The sequence below is a fragment of the Pyrgilauda ruficollis genome, unplaced genomic scaffold (genome assembly GCF_017590135.1).
Source record: "Pyrgilauda ruficollis isolate IOZ18807 unplaced genomic scaffold, ASM1759013v1 scaffold30, whole genome shotgun sequence".
Lineage (NCBI taxonomy): Eukaryota > Metazoa > Chordata > Aves > Passeriformes > Passeridae > Pyrgilauda > Pyrgilauda ruficollis.
Window position 1 is genome coordinate 512,948 of NW_024524378.1, and position 13,188 is coordinate 526,135.

A 13,188-nucleotide genomic window follows, 5' to 3' on the forward strand; every position below is an offset into this window, starting at 1 on the left:
GTATGGAAAAGGACACCAATGCAATGTTGTTCACCTCAGTTGAGGGCTGCTATGAATCTCAAGGAACTGGTGGATTTCTCTTTAAGGATCAGCTGAGGAGAGCGGGCATGTTCCGTTTGCAGAAAGAGATGTTTGGAGGACTTGTTGCAGTGCTTAGGCATAGGTTACAGAACAGAAGGATGACTGCAATTTTGTTTTGTCTTACACTTGAGCAGAGAGCAAAAGACAGCACAGTGAAAACAAAGCAAGGGAAAATGCAGCAGGATATAGGTAAGCTCTGTGTGGCTGTGAAGAAAGTCCATCTACCCATGAAGAAAATGATGTCCAAGGAGCTTATGGAGCATTTCTGTTTGTGGTTTGCATGACTGATAGGCAAAAGTGTTGAGCAAGGTGCTGTGATGTAGGAGCTGAGGCTGTTTATGAGCTCTTGTCTGAGCTGTGGAAGATAACCAGCCAAGGCAATTTTTGATGAAAACCTAGGGCAGCAGATGGTGGTTCTGGCCATGGGGCTTGTCTGCAGGACTGTGAGTGGGTGGGTTGGTGGTATGAGAATGATATGAATGGGAGGTGTAGGTTTTGGGTGCAGGGCATCCTGGGTCAGGGCTGGGTGCCTGGGAGGGGAGAGGACCTGGGTCAGAGGCTGCAGGGTGGGGAATTAGCTCAAGTGGTAGAGCGCTCGCTTAGCATGTGAGAGGTAGTGGGATCGATGCCTGCATTCTCCAATGCTTTTCATTCCCCTTGCCTGGACACAGAGCCCTTTGTCAGGGATCCATCTGACCTCTCCCATCTGTGCTCAGAATTGTTACTCTCTTGAAAACCTTGTGGCTGGAAATGGAACTGCAGGGCTGTGGCATTGCCAGGTCTTTTAAAAGACAGGATGTCTGAGGCATAGCTCTCTCTTGCTCTTGGTTTTTGCTCTTTCCTTTTCTTTCTTGCAGGAAGAGTGCTGAGGCAGTGTGGGTAGAAGCTCCCCTTGTTTTTCTTTTATTTTCTTTCCTGAGGGGGCTGCTTCAGACTTCCAAGGAGCCGCATTTTGTGGTCCTGGACTGCTTCAAAGCAAATTTCACCTGTCTACAGTCGCAACATCGCACCAAGAAAAGCGCGACAGCCCCACTCTACATGGCTGTCCAACCTGCCAGCAATGCCCAGTGGAAGTGGGAAGGCATGAAGTCTGAGTCGCCCCTGCCAACTGCCTGCCATTTCTCCTCATGAAAAGGTAAAGCCCCTATATGAGTTCCAGCGGGATTGAGTTTCAGCTGCTGGAGTGCCTTTTTTTGACAGAGCTGCTGCCACCAGAGAGATAGGAAGGGCATTTTTCTGGTTTTGGACTCTAGGTTTTCTTTTTGTTTTGCCCTTGTTCCCTGTTGTTTGTTGTTTAGGGGGAGTTTTTGTAATCAAGGAGGTTTAGTATCTGTGTTGTTTTGGGAGTTTTTTCTCTCTTTTTGTTCTCTCTGTCCATATGCAGTTGAAAGAGGGAGAGGGCTGCCACCATCTTTGTCTCTCCACATGCAATCCTTCATGGAGGGTGCCATCTTGGGCAGAGGGTTTTCTCTGCCACTTTTAATTTCTCTTTGTTGGCAGGGAGTCTGTGAGATGTAGAAACTTTGTAACTAGTGATTATTGTTATTTTTCTTGTTGCTATTTCACATTTTTGGTAAACTTATTTTTCATTTATATCTACTCATGTTCCCCTCTACTTATTGGTGGATGGGAATTGGCTAAAAATAAATGGGAGGTAACTAGTTTTAAAGTGTCTACGCCCTTAGCTTGACTTAAACTCACACAGTTTGGCAGTTCTCAAATATCAAGCCCAGTTCGGAAAAGAACGTTAATGAAATGGGACAGCCTCAGGGCTGGGCTACCAAGAATCACAAGGAATCACTGGATTTCTCTTTAGGGATGGGCTGAGGAGAGTGGCCATGTTCAGTATAAAGAAAGAGAGGTGTTGAGGACTTGCAGATGACCTTGTGGTACTTCAATGTAAGTCACAGAATTGAGAAATGGCTAGAATTTTGGTTTTTCTTATGCTTGAGCAGAGATGAAAAGATGGCACAGTGAAAGGGAACAAGGGAAAATGCAGCAGGATATAGGTAAGATCTGCATGGCCCTAAGGAGAGTCCATGTGTAGAAGATGACTTCTGAGGAACTCATGGACATTTCTGTGGTTTGCATGACTGATGGGCTAAAGTGTTGAGCAAGGTTCTGTGATGTCTCAGCTGAGGCTGTTTGAAGCAAGATGTGGTAATAGAGGCATGATGGTGCACTGTGCTTGGCAAAAGTGCTGGGTGTGAACAGGGTGAGGTCCCCCAGGGTATGTCTCATGCTTCCTTCGATAGCTCAGCTGGTAGAGCGGAGGACTGTAGGCTCCCTGGCACGGCCATCCTTAGGTCGCTGGTTCAACTCCGGCTCGAAGGAGGAGTCACCTTTTGCCTCTGGCACACGTCCGGAACTGGCACTGGCACTGCCTTATGGTCCTGCCCAGGGCACTCCCCGGAATGAATGCCCAGTTGTGAGCTCTTATCTGAGTTTGGAAATACTGCCTCAGCAGTTTTTGGTGAACCCTTGGGCAGCAGATGGTGATTCTGTGTACTCAAGTTGGCCAAAGTCTCCTCCATCAGGACTGTGAGTGGGTGGGTTGGTGGTATGAGAATGATATGAATGGAAGGCGCAGGCTTTGGGTGCAGGGCATCCTGGGTCAGGGCTGGGTGCCTGGGAGGGGAGAGGACCTGGGTTAGAGGCTGCAGGGTGGGGAATTAGCTCAAGTGGTAGAGCGCTCGCTTAGCATGTGAGAGGTAGCGGGATCAATGCCCGCATTCTCCAGTGCTTTTCCTTCCCTTTCCTGGACCATAGGTGCTGTGTCCTCTTGTGGCTGTGGGGAGCCTTTGGTGGACCCAGAGGCTGTATCAGGAGCAGAACAGGCCATTGGCATAGGCATGATTAAGCCATTAACCCTTCTTGCTTTGTATTCATTAAATGGCATTAAAAGTGCTGTACACATTTTCTAATAAATTTCTTAATCACCAATATAGCATCACAGAGGTGTTGACTTTTTGGAGCAACTCCAGAGGAGGCACACCATGATGATTAGAAGGATGGTACTCCTTTCCTAGGAGCAAAGGCCAGAAGAATTTGGACTTTTCAGACTGGAAAAGAGAAATCTTTAGTGTGACATAATTGGAGCTTCTCAGTACTTAAGCAGGGTCTACAAGGAAGGTGGAGCAGGGCTTTTGACATGGGGGTGTAGTGATAGGTCAAGAGGCAAAGTCTAGATTAGATATTACAAAGAAATTCTTCACTGTTAGGTTGGTGATGCACTGGAATTGGTTACTCAGAGAAGCTGTGGATGACCTATCCCTGGAAGCGCTCAATGCCAGATTGGATGAGGCTTTGAGGAACTTAGTCTAGCCTGAGCAACCCTGGGCAGAGGATTGGAACTAGACAATCTTTAAGGTCCCTTCCAACACATGATTCTATGATTTTCGTGTAAGTGGTCTATCAAACAGGATCTTTTGAAACTTCTGAAGAAAAGAACTCCATTATCTATCTCTCTGCATATTACTTTACTGTCAGACAAGAAAGCATAAGTCAAAGTACAGTTTCATTTTTTAATGCCAAAAAAAATGGTTCTACAATTATTTTTGGATTATACTGAAGATAAACAGATCTCCTTTGAAATTCTGTTGATTAAAAGCCCATTAGCTTTACTCCCTGATAAATTAGATTGTGCCAAACTCCAAATAAAATCACAGAGTCATGTCTGTCATGTTTATTAAAAAGCAAATTTTGCCCTGGGCTGTGGTGGTATAATTAACAGTGACTTAATTAATAATGGCAGGAAACTCAGAATCAGGTATGGCTGGTTTTATACCTTGTACTAAAGAATACCATTTCAGCAGCAGATTTTTGGATTAACATAAATTAAATTATAATTAAAGCAAATCTATGAGACTGACTCATCATTTTATCTTGCAAATATTTACAGCTACTCTATTAAAAGTGAAACCCTCTGACATTTCCACTTTAGTCAGAAGCAGCCTTTTTTTCTTTAATTACTAATAAAGATGGAGGAAGCACCACTGTCAGTTTTGCCATAGATCACTGTGTAAATCATCCATATTCATGCTCAGCATTAAATAAAGTTAATTGCATTCTACATTCTTCCATGACAACTTTCTCCTTTGGGGATTTCCAGAAAATTAAATATAAAAGCAACCAGAAAACATGAAGTTTGAGACAGAATATGATTTCTATAGCCAGGCTGTACTGCAGGGACACAGAAGGTGCAAGTCATGAGTGAATTTGATACCATAGTATGCTTTTTTCCCAGTGGTATAATTATGCAAGACAGCAGAACCATGGGATGTTAACAGTTCTCCTTCCATTGTGTGAAGAGTTTGGACATTCACTACTTTTGCCTTCATTGAATATGTGCCTTTAGGAACAGAAAGCAGGAGAAATGCAATTTGTTCAAAAACATGGAGGACAGAATCTTGCCAAAATGCAAGCTAAACGATGCAAGTAGATCTGTTTCGTAAACCTTTTTGAGTTCATATATATTCTTACATTTGATAGGAAAAGTAAGCTGTGTTAAGTTTGCCTGGTAATACAGTGCAACCAACAATACTCAGAATTATGCTGTAATAAAAGTTTTACAATATTTATTAAACCTGAAAGTACTTGTCTGACATATTTCAGTGTCAAGACATCTACTTCACACATGACATTGAATTTTTTTTCTCTTTCAACAACAGCTGAGCAAATTTAAGGGTAAAATTACCCATAAAATCTTCTGGTCTTACTTCTAGGTCTTGTTACATTTCAACAATAAAATGTTTGCCACCATTCTGATAACTTGTGTTTGATTCAAACTATTCTTAATGTTCTCTCTTCTTCAGTAGAGAAACTACCATTCCTGTGCCAGTATTTTTCAGTAGCTGGTTATACTCACAGTTAAAACCATGTACCTCTTTTTCAGTTCAAATAATTTTCAAGCAACCCAAGCTCTGCTTTTGGTTATGCCTGCCTTCATAAAGTGAACAACTATCTCACACCTAGCAATTTTCCCCTTCAAGGACATTATACACTCTAATCAAATAATCTATCTTTTTCTTTTCTTCTAAATCTATCTTTTCTTCTAAACAATCCTCTTTTTCTTTTCTGACAATATAAACTGATTGAACTCCTTATGTCTCTAGCTCTCAAATTGTCATTACACCACTTGCATTAGCTTTATTTTTCGACAAACTTCAGGAAAAATACTAACACAAGAACTGGGTGCAGTAATCAAATAGCCCAGGTTAGTTTATCCCAACAGTCTGGCCTTTCATGCACTTAGATTAAAATATTTCACATTATTCACAGACTTCCTGTGGGATGAAATCAGTAGATTCACATTGCATCATCTCTGATCCTTTTCAGGCTCACAAATTTAAAAAGAAGAAATGATTGTGACAATGAATGTCTACTGTGCAGGTAACTCAAAAGGTTTTACCATCATAATCATGCCAGACAAATAAGCATTTTTAGACCTGTTGCAAAGCACATTTTACATACCTGTAGGACTTCTTAATCTCATCATGTGTTGCTCCCTTCTCTAGTGCCAGGATTTTGTATAATGCTTCACCTGATGTTGACAAAGCACGTTGCCTTTGTTCAGCCATTATTGCAGTGCATTACCAAAGCTGCTAATGTAGAACATAATTTAAAATACCAGGGACTGCAAGTATATATAGATAGTATTTCTTATTGCTCATTTTAATATATTTTTATCAGGCAGCAAAAGGTTAAAAATACATGAAAGTGAATCTAGAATAAAATCTCTATATTATTTTCTGTCCTTCAATATATTTTACAATTAGAAGAAAAAAAAAAAAAGAGAGAAAATGGAAAAGCAAAACCCAAAGAACAGAAGCTTTTGTGTTGGGTAGAACTGTTCATATTAAAGACTTGATGTTGCTGTCACTGAAATGAATAGATAAATTTGCTATAGCATTATACCCAAACATTATATTTCCATCTAGTTTTATTTGTGTTTGTTTACATTTTTCTTTACTAAGTCTTAGGAGAATTATTCTAGTATTTGTTGAGGTTATTGACTTCTTACAGAGGGGTAAGAGCTTTGTACCTCTGAGTGTTACTTAATGAAGTGGAGAATTTTTGCCTGCTCAACACAAGGGTTCAGGTCAGCCTAACCAATCTTAGGTGCTTAAATTGTGATTAGATTTGACTCTGAATCAAACTAGACTCCTTATTTTGTCAACAGACATACAGACTCCGAGAACAACTGGCCAAGCACTTTCTTCCTATTATCTCCATAGTGTGCTCAGGATGACTTGAGTATTGTGTCCAGTTCCAGGCCCCTCAATTTAGGGAGAACACTGAGGTGCTGAAGCAAGTTCAGAAAAGAGCAATGGAGCTGGTGAAGGGTCTGGAGCGCAAGTCTGATGAGGAGCAGCTGAAGCAGCTGAGGGTGTTTGGCCTGGAGAAAAGGAGGCTCAAGGGTGACCTTACCACTCCCTACAACTCCGTGAAAGAAGATTATAGCCAGGTGGGGGTTGGTTTCTTCTCCCAGGCAAAGAGCAACAGGAAAAGAGGACACAGTCTTAAGGTACACTAGGGGAGGTCTAAGTCAAACATAAGAAGAATTTATTCACAGAAAGAGTGATTAGATATTGGAATGGGCTGCCAGGGAGATGCTGGAGCCACTGTCCCTGGAGGTGTTTAAGGAAAGACTGGATGTGGCACTTTGTGCCATGGTTTAGTTGACATGGTGGTGTTCAGTCATAGATTGGACTTGATGATATTTTCCAACCTGATTGATTCTGTGACTCCCAGCCATGACTCTAAGAACCAGTGGAGTGAATCTGGACCTACAAGATGAAAGTAGATACCAAGAATTGACTCTGGTATGATAAAAGTAACTTTATCAAAAAATTATTCATGGGAAACACTGACATCTATCAGGGTCCTATCTTATTTGAGATACTTACGACTGAATTAATGATAAATTTAACATGGTACCTTTACTGTTTAGTGCAAGCAGAAACTGACAGATTTAGTCCACTTCAGATCTAACATTTTTTCCTTCCTTTATCACAGAAGAGAAGGAGACAAACCAGTGATTCTTCACTGAGTGGTTTGACTATCTGTTTACAGTGTGCAGTTCATCCTTTTGAATTTGAAGAACGAAACATTTTTAACTAGACCTAGCTAATGCTAGGCAATGACACAAAGAAACTCAAAGAGCAGAAACTCCTTCTAGCAGCTTTCCAGTATTTAGCTAGGGCCTCTAAGAGACCTGGAGAGGCACCTTTTACAAGTACATGCAGTAATAGGACAAGTGGGAATGGCTTTAAGCTGAAAGAGGCTAAATTTAGATTAGATATTAGGAATAAATTCTTACTGTGAGTGTGGTGAATCACTGGAACAGGCTGTCCCATCCCTGGAGGTTTTCAAGACCAGGCTGGATGAGGCTCTGAGCAACCTGATCTAGTGGAAGGTGTCCCTGCCCAGGGTAGGGGGCTGGAACTAGATGACCTTTAAGGTCCCTTCCAACTCAAACCATTCTAGGATTCTACATAAACCATAATTTAAACCACAAGATATAGATACCTATGATTCATAAGAGAAAGCTACAGCTCATTGATGGCAGACTTGCCACAGCAAAACTCTCACCACAACTTTCTTTCTTTGAATGTTGGACCCCTCTCCAAATGTTGAAAAGTGATTACAGAAAAAGCCTAAAAGTGAGCTGTAACCCCAGACATAAGAAAAATTTCTGTAAACCAGCTTTGTTAGGTAAGACTACCTCCTCTTTTATTACAACCTTCTCATTGCTGAGCTAGAAACACTAGCACGACATTATTCATATATTATTTACTAAGCCACATTTTGGTTCAGAACCAATCATGTAACACTTTTAAGTTCTTTGGTATTATTCAATAAGAAAAAGAAAATCAAATATCATGTAAGTACACAGATAAACATAATCCACGTAGTCATTCTGGCACATAGTATTTACTTTGATGGGTTTTTTCTGATCAACCAACTCACAATTAAGGGTCCTTTGACCTGCTGAAAAAAATACCTCTCTACTTTTAAGTGTGGTAAACAATCCCTCAATTAAATGTACTGAACTTTTGGTTTTAAGTTAACAATTAGAAAATGAAATTGCATGTGAGTATCTAGATACTACTTTACCACCTGCAGTAGTTACCGTGTCTTTTGTTCATGATGGCATGCCTAGAGCATATTTAGCACAATCCTGGGATCTATCCTGGCACTGGAATCATGCAAAGCACATGAAGCCTGTTAATACACAAGGTAATGGCAGTAATCACGTGAAGTCACAGATATACAGCATTAGTTAAAAATCTGTGACACAATGCGATCAGCTACCTGGCAGCCCTGAACCTAAACCAAAATTAAAGTTATGGTGGATTTAATTTTGAAGAACTGCAAGGTCATGTAATTTCTACTTTCTCATAAAATAATTTTAATAACCTAGTCAGCTATGGAAATTTAGACTCAATAGCCTATTCAGTCTTCTAGTGATTAATCAACTTGAAGCTTTAACTTTAGCTATTCAAAATTATTTCTTACTTGTTTAAAGTAGTCCTATAAAAATACTAGAATTGCAATGAGACAATACTTTTCCAGAAAAAGTTAAACTCTCCTTATTAAAAAAGTTGTAACAGTCACAATTTTAGTACTAGATACATTCCTCATGGCTGAAATTGCATTAGAATCCTATTTTTGAGCTACTTATTTTTGTTCCAGTAGAACAAAGTCAAGAAGATGTTGTTTTCTTCCTTGAATGACAATAAAACTATTAAAACACAGTCCAAATTCTGGTAACAATTTCACATCTCCTAAGAAGATGGGACCCCAGTTAACTTCAGCTCCTTCTGTCTGATTTTACACTACCCAGCATTAAGCATTTTAGACAGAGGTTGTAATAATAAGCCTGTTTTTCTTACAATACCCATAGTTCATTTGGATTCGTGCTGAAAAATAAGGCAAAGTTATTCAAAGAACATACCTGCTTCAGAAAGTGGTGGCACACAGTCTGGCATGTATAAACTCACAACATTATGAGTTCAATACCTTGATGTCCTTATGCCAATATCATCCCAAAGGAAAGAAGCAAGTGCCACAGAAGTGCTGTTCCACAGAAAGCAGCTGCTGCTTTCCATCCTTCACAATCAGGGTTAAACAGGTCAGCGGAGTCTGATTACGTCTTTTGTTGTCCAGTATCCAATTGGTTATCTCTCGGGAAGATCTATGAAAGAGCAAATAAAACATTCATGAGTCTAAAAGCTGATATATCCAAGAGTTAATGACACCAAAAAATTTGGGACAACTGTGTGTTGAGTTAGTTCTTCTTCTGTGCTTTACTCCTGATAAGGTATTGAATTTGTATTTTTTTTCCATGCAGATATATTAAATTGTTTTAAATATAAAACAGTCTCTTGCTCTAAATTTCACTTCTTTAAGACCAGCCATGACTTAGGTTTACTATATAATTTCTTCCAAAATAGCATTAATTGAAGAAGTCCCTTTAGGATTTAGTCCTGAGTTCTTGTAAATTTTTATATCAAAACAGAGGATGTAGGACCCTGTCTTTTATTCTGATGGAGTTTCTCCTCTTACACCAAGAAAACCTAGAGAGCCATTCCTTTCCATTTGAAACAGAGAAGACTATAAATGCTAGAGACTTAAAAACCTCAATTTTTCTTGGTATATCATCCTTGGAACCAAATAGCTCATCTTTTGCACTCAAAAATTTCCTAGATCACCTGATTCCAAACCATATCCTTTGTACTTTGCTGACTTTGGATGGCTGCCGGACCTCTACCCACCTCTCACCATCCACCATTCCCCCTTCAACAGAACGGGAAGAGAGGATAAAGTGAAAAGCTCAAAGATCAAGATAAAGATAGGGTGATTCCATACCCATTACTGTCATGGGCAAAACAGACATAACTTGGGGAAAATGAATTTAATTTATAAATAATTAAAAGAGATTTGGATGGTAAGAAACCAAGACAAAAATTAAAACACTTTCCCCTTGCCACCCTGTTTCCAGGCTCGAATTTGCTCCTTCATTCACATCTATCTCCCACCATTCATGAGCAGAGGCAGGAGAGCAGGATTTGTGGGTTATATAGTTAAGATCATATGAAGTATATATCTATAAAGTATATTTATGAGAATATATATTATATCTATATATACATATATCTCACATATATGATACAGTTATGGCCAAATACATAATAAAGTATGTTATGATCACATATATATACAGTATATTTATTATTATATAATTATGACCATATAAAAACAAAACAATAGGATAGCTGATTAAAAAAAAAAGTTAACTGGATGCTTTTTAATGTGAAGCATATGATTTTAACATTTTTCTAGTTCTCAGGTATATTGTTAATTTCAATCTTTTCCTCAAATTTCACCTTTGTATGGGGACAAAGCAAAGGACATTTCAATCTAAAATGTGAGTGTTTTTCATAGTTATGAGAACTCAAAATAGCATAGTCAAAGTATCTTTCGCAGGACAATAACAACAGAGTAGGTATATCTAATTCTATTACATTGCATGAACACAATAAACCAGATTATTCAATCAGCATGCTTGATCGCTATCTTCGAAATGACTTCATCATTATTGAAATACAAACCAAAATAAAATGTACTCTTTATAACGGTAAGAAGAAATTTAGGGAAAAAATAAAAACAGGCAGAAAATAAAATCACTTCCAGGTTATCCAAATCCCTTGTATTTATATTCATCCTATTCCAAGTACGAGATCCCTGCTCGGCATTCCCGGCACACAGCGGGATTTGCAGTTCCGTGTGGATACAGCTCCCTCTGGCGTGCAGAGCTGGCACCGCTCTGCAACCTGCCTTGCTTTTCCTGCAAGCGCTCCTTATTTACAATCCCAGTAAATCTACAGAGTTTTGTCCCTTTTGGTGTTCTGTGTCCTTAACACAGTCTAAAGAATCTTTAAAGGATTCAAAATTTGCTGAATTGTGATGAATCTTTTTGTCAGATCAGCTATGCAGTTTAGAAGAATAACCAGATAATTTATTACCGGTTCACTCTTCTCATTAATTTTTATGGTTTTTGTATTGTAACACCTGATAGTGCACCACAAGACCACTGTGGCAGGCAATGCAAAACTAAAACACATTTCTAGTCTCAAAGGCTCTTCTATCTAAAAAATCTGATTTATACTTTACATTTCATGTATACATTGCATGTATTTTCAAAACAGGCAAATTAGAACATGCCTGGAAATTCAAACTTGAATATCAGACATAAAAAACTTGAAACATGGCCCAGACAGAACAGGAGGTCTGGAGTTGCTTCAGAAGCCTCCAGTTACACATAACCAGAGCTAAGGACTGAAGGACTCTGAGTCACTCTAGTCCTTCCTCCTACCACTCCCTCCTTTTCCGGGCTCATAGCGAGTTCAAGAACTTAAAGCCTGGAGCTGAGATATACATGCATGAAGGTACTGGCGTCATTGCTTAACTGCGGTATGAATTTTAACTTACAAGGCAAGGAAAGACAATTTTAAAAAGCTGAATTATATTCATGGTTTGTTGAATCTGATAGGGTTAATACCGACAACATCAAAGCATGTAGGAGATACAAGTGATCAGATAAAGCACTCCTGACCTTTATGGAGAACCTACAGCTTTAACTCTTTCTTCCAGTGTTGGCAGGGAAAGAAAATCTCAGATTTTACTTTGAAGAACTCGGTGATTGAAATAAACTGTCTTGCTGACATGCTTCAGCAAAGCCAGCAGGTTAAGGGAGATAATCCTTACCATCTACTCAGCACTGGTAAGATCACATCTGGAGTGCTGTGTCCAGATAAGGGCCTCCAAGTACAAAAGAGACATGGACATACTGAATAGAGTCCAAAACAGGGCCACAAGGGTGATGAAGAGACTGGAGCATCTGTCCTGTGAGAAAAGGCTGAGAGAGCTGGGACTGTCCAGGATGGAGAAGGCTCTGTGGGGGGAACTCATCAATGTGTGCACATGTCTGAAGGCACAGTGCAATGAGGACAGAGCCAGGCTCTTTTCAGTGGTGCCCAGTGCCACAACCAGAGGCAATGGGCCCAAAGTCCCAGACACAGGAGGCTACCTCTGAACATCAGGACACACTTCACTGTGAGGATGACTGAGCACTGCCACAAGCTGCCCAGAGAATTGGGAGTCTGCATCCTTGGAGATACTCAAAAGCCATCTGCACATGGTTCTGGGCAACAGGCTCTGGGTGTCCCTGTTTGCTTTCCCCAAAATCTCTCTGCTGTGATTACTATTATTACTAATTCCTATGCCTTGTTCAACAAAGAGGTGGTCCACAAGGATGCTGGAATTTATATTGGTGACTGACCAGACATGCCAAGATAAAGAAGGTAGGTGAGGATACTGGAACAAGAACTCTTGCTAGCTGATGACTTTTCACTGGTGAATGAATGGCAGTCTGGAAAAAGAAGACCCAACACAAGTAGAGCATGAGGATATAAGTGAAGTATGGTAGGCTGATAATATTTTAATTCAGAAAGGGTGCATACAGGGGTACAGAGTTTTTCACTCTCTGGGCAGGATTTTTCTTTTGTTTTATATTTTAATATTATGCTCTGGTGATATCAATATTTGTAACATCCAGCTAAGCATGATAGTCAAAGAGCAAATGACAGAGACAGTGAAAAAAAAAGAATGCTTCTGCCAAGATGTGCTGGGCCTCTGGTTAAGGCATGGGGATTGATTTTTTTAAGAAGGAAGAGTACTTCTGAATTGCTATGTCCCCAAATGCTCTTCCTGTAATTTCTTTTTATCCAGTTCTGTTTCACATGCTCCTGGACATCTAGTGTCCTGTCTGAACTTTACTGCATTCTGTTAGATATTCAAACAATTTCCCAAAGAAAAGAGCATTGGATTAAGGTCCCTTCTTCAGAGAGAGACTTTTAGATGTCAGTCAAGCCAAACAATTTTACAGCAAGAAGTTATATTCCTCTTGCCACATTTCTCTGTTACAGAATAGTTACTGTCATTATGGCTTCAAAAGCAATAACAGAATTGATTTAAATAATATGATTGCATTGCATCCATTTTTAAATACATGGAACTATATTTAAAGGAAGGTATTCCATC

General features: G+C 39.7%; 1 protein-coding gene and 1 non-coding gene across 2 annotated transcripts in view; one reads left to right on the plus strand and one right to left on the minus strand.

The window, feature by feature from the left end:
• The window catches only part of DNAJC5B (DnaJ heat shock protein family (Hsp40) member C5 beta), a 37,040-nt gene extending 27,925 nt beyond the window's left edge, over nt 1-9,115 (minus strand). The window contains exons 1-2 of the mRNA XM_041473758.1: nt 9,041-9,115; nt 5,554-5,681 (exon numbers count right to left, since the gene is read on the minus strand). Of these exons, the coding sequence (XP_041329692.1) occupies nt 5,554-5,660 (107 nt within the window). The 5' untranslated portion in view covers nt 5,661-5,681; nt 9,041-9,115. The remainder of the gene's footprint in view (nt 1-5,553; nt 5,682-9,040) is intronic.
• On the plus strand, nt 2,327-2,415 carry TRNAY-GUA. Its single transcript is given in 2 exon segments — nt 2,327-2,363; nt 2,380-2,415. It is a non-coding gene; the product is annotated as a tRNA-Tyr (tRNA).
• Nucleotides 9,116-13,188: the final 4,073 nt, after the last annotated feature.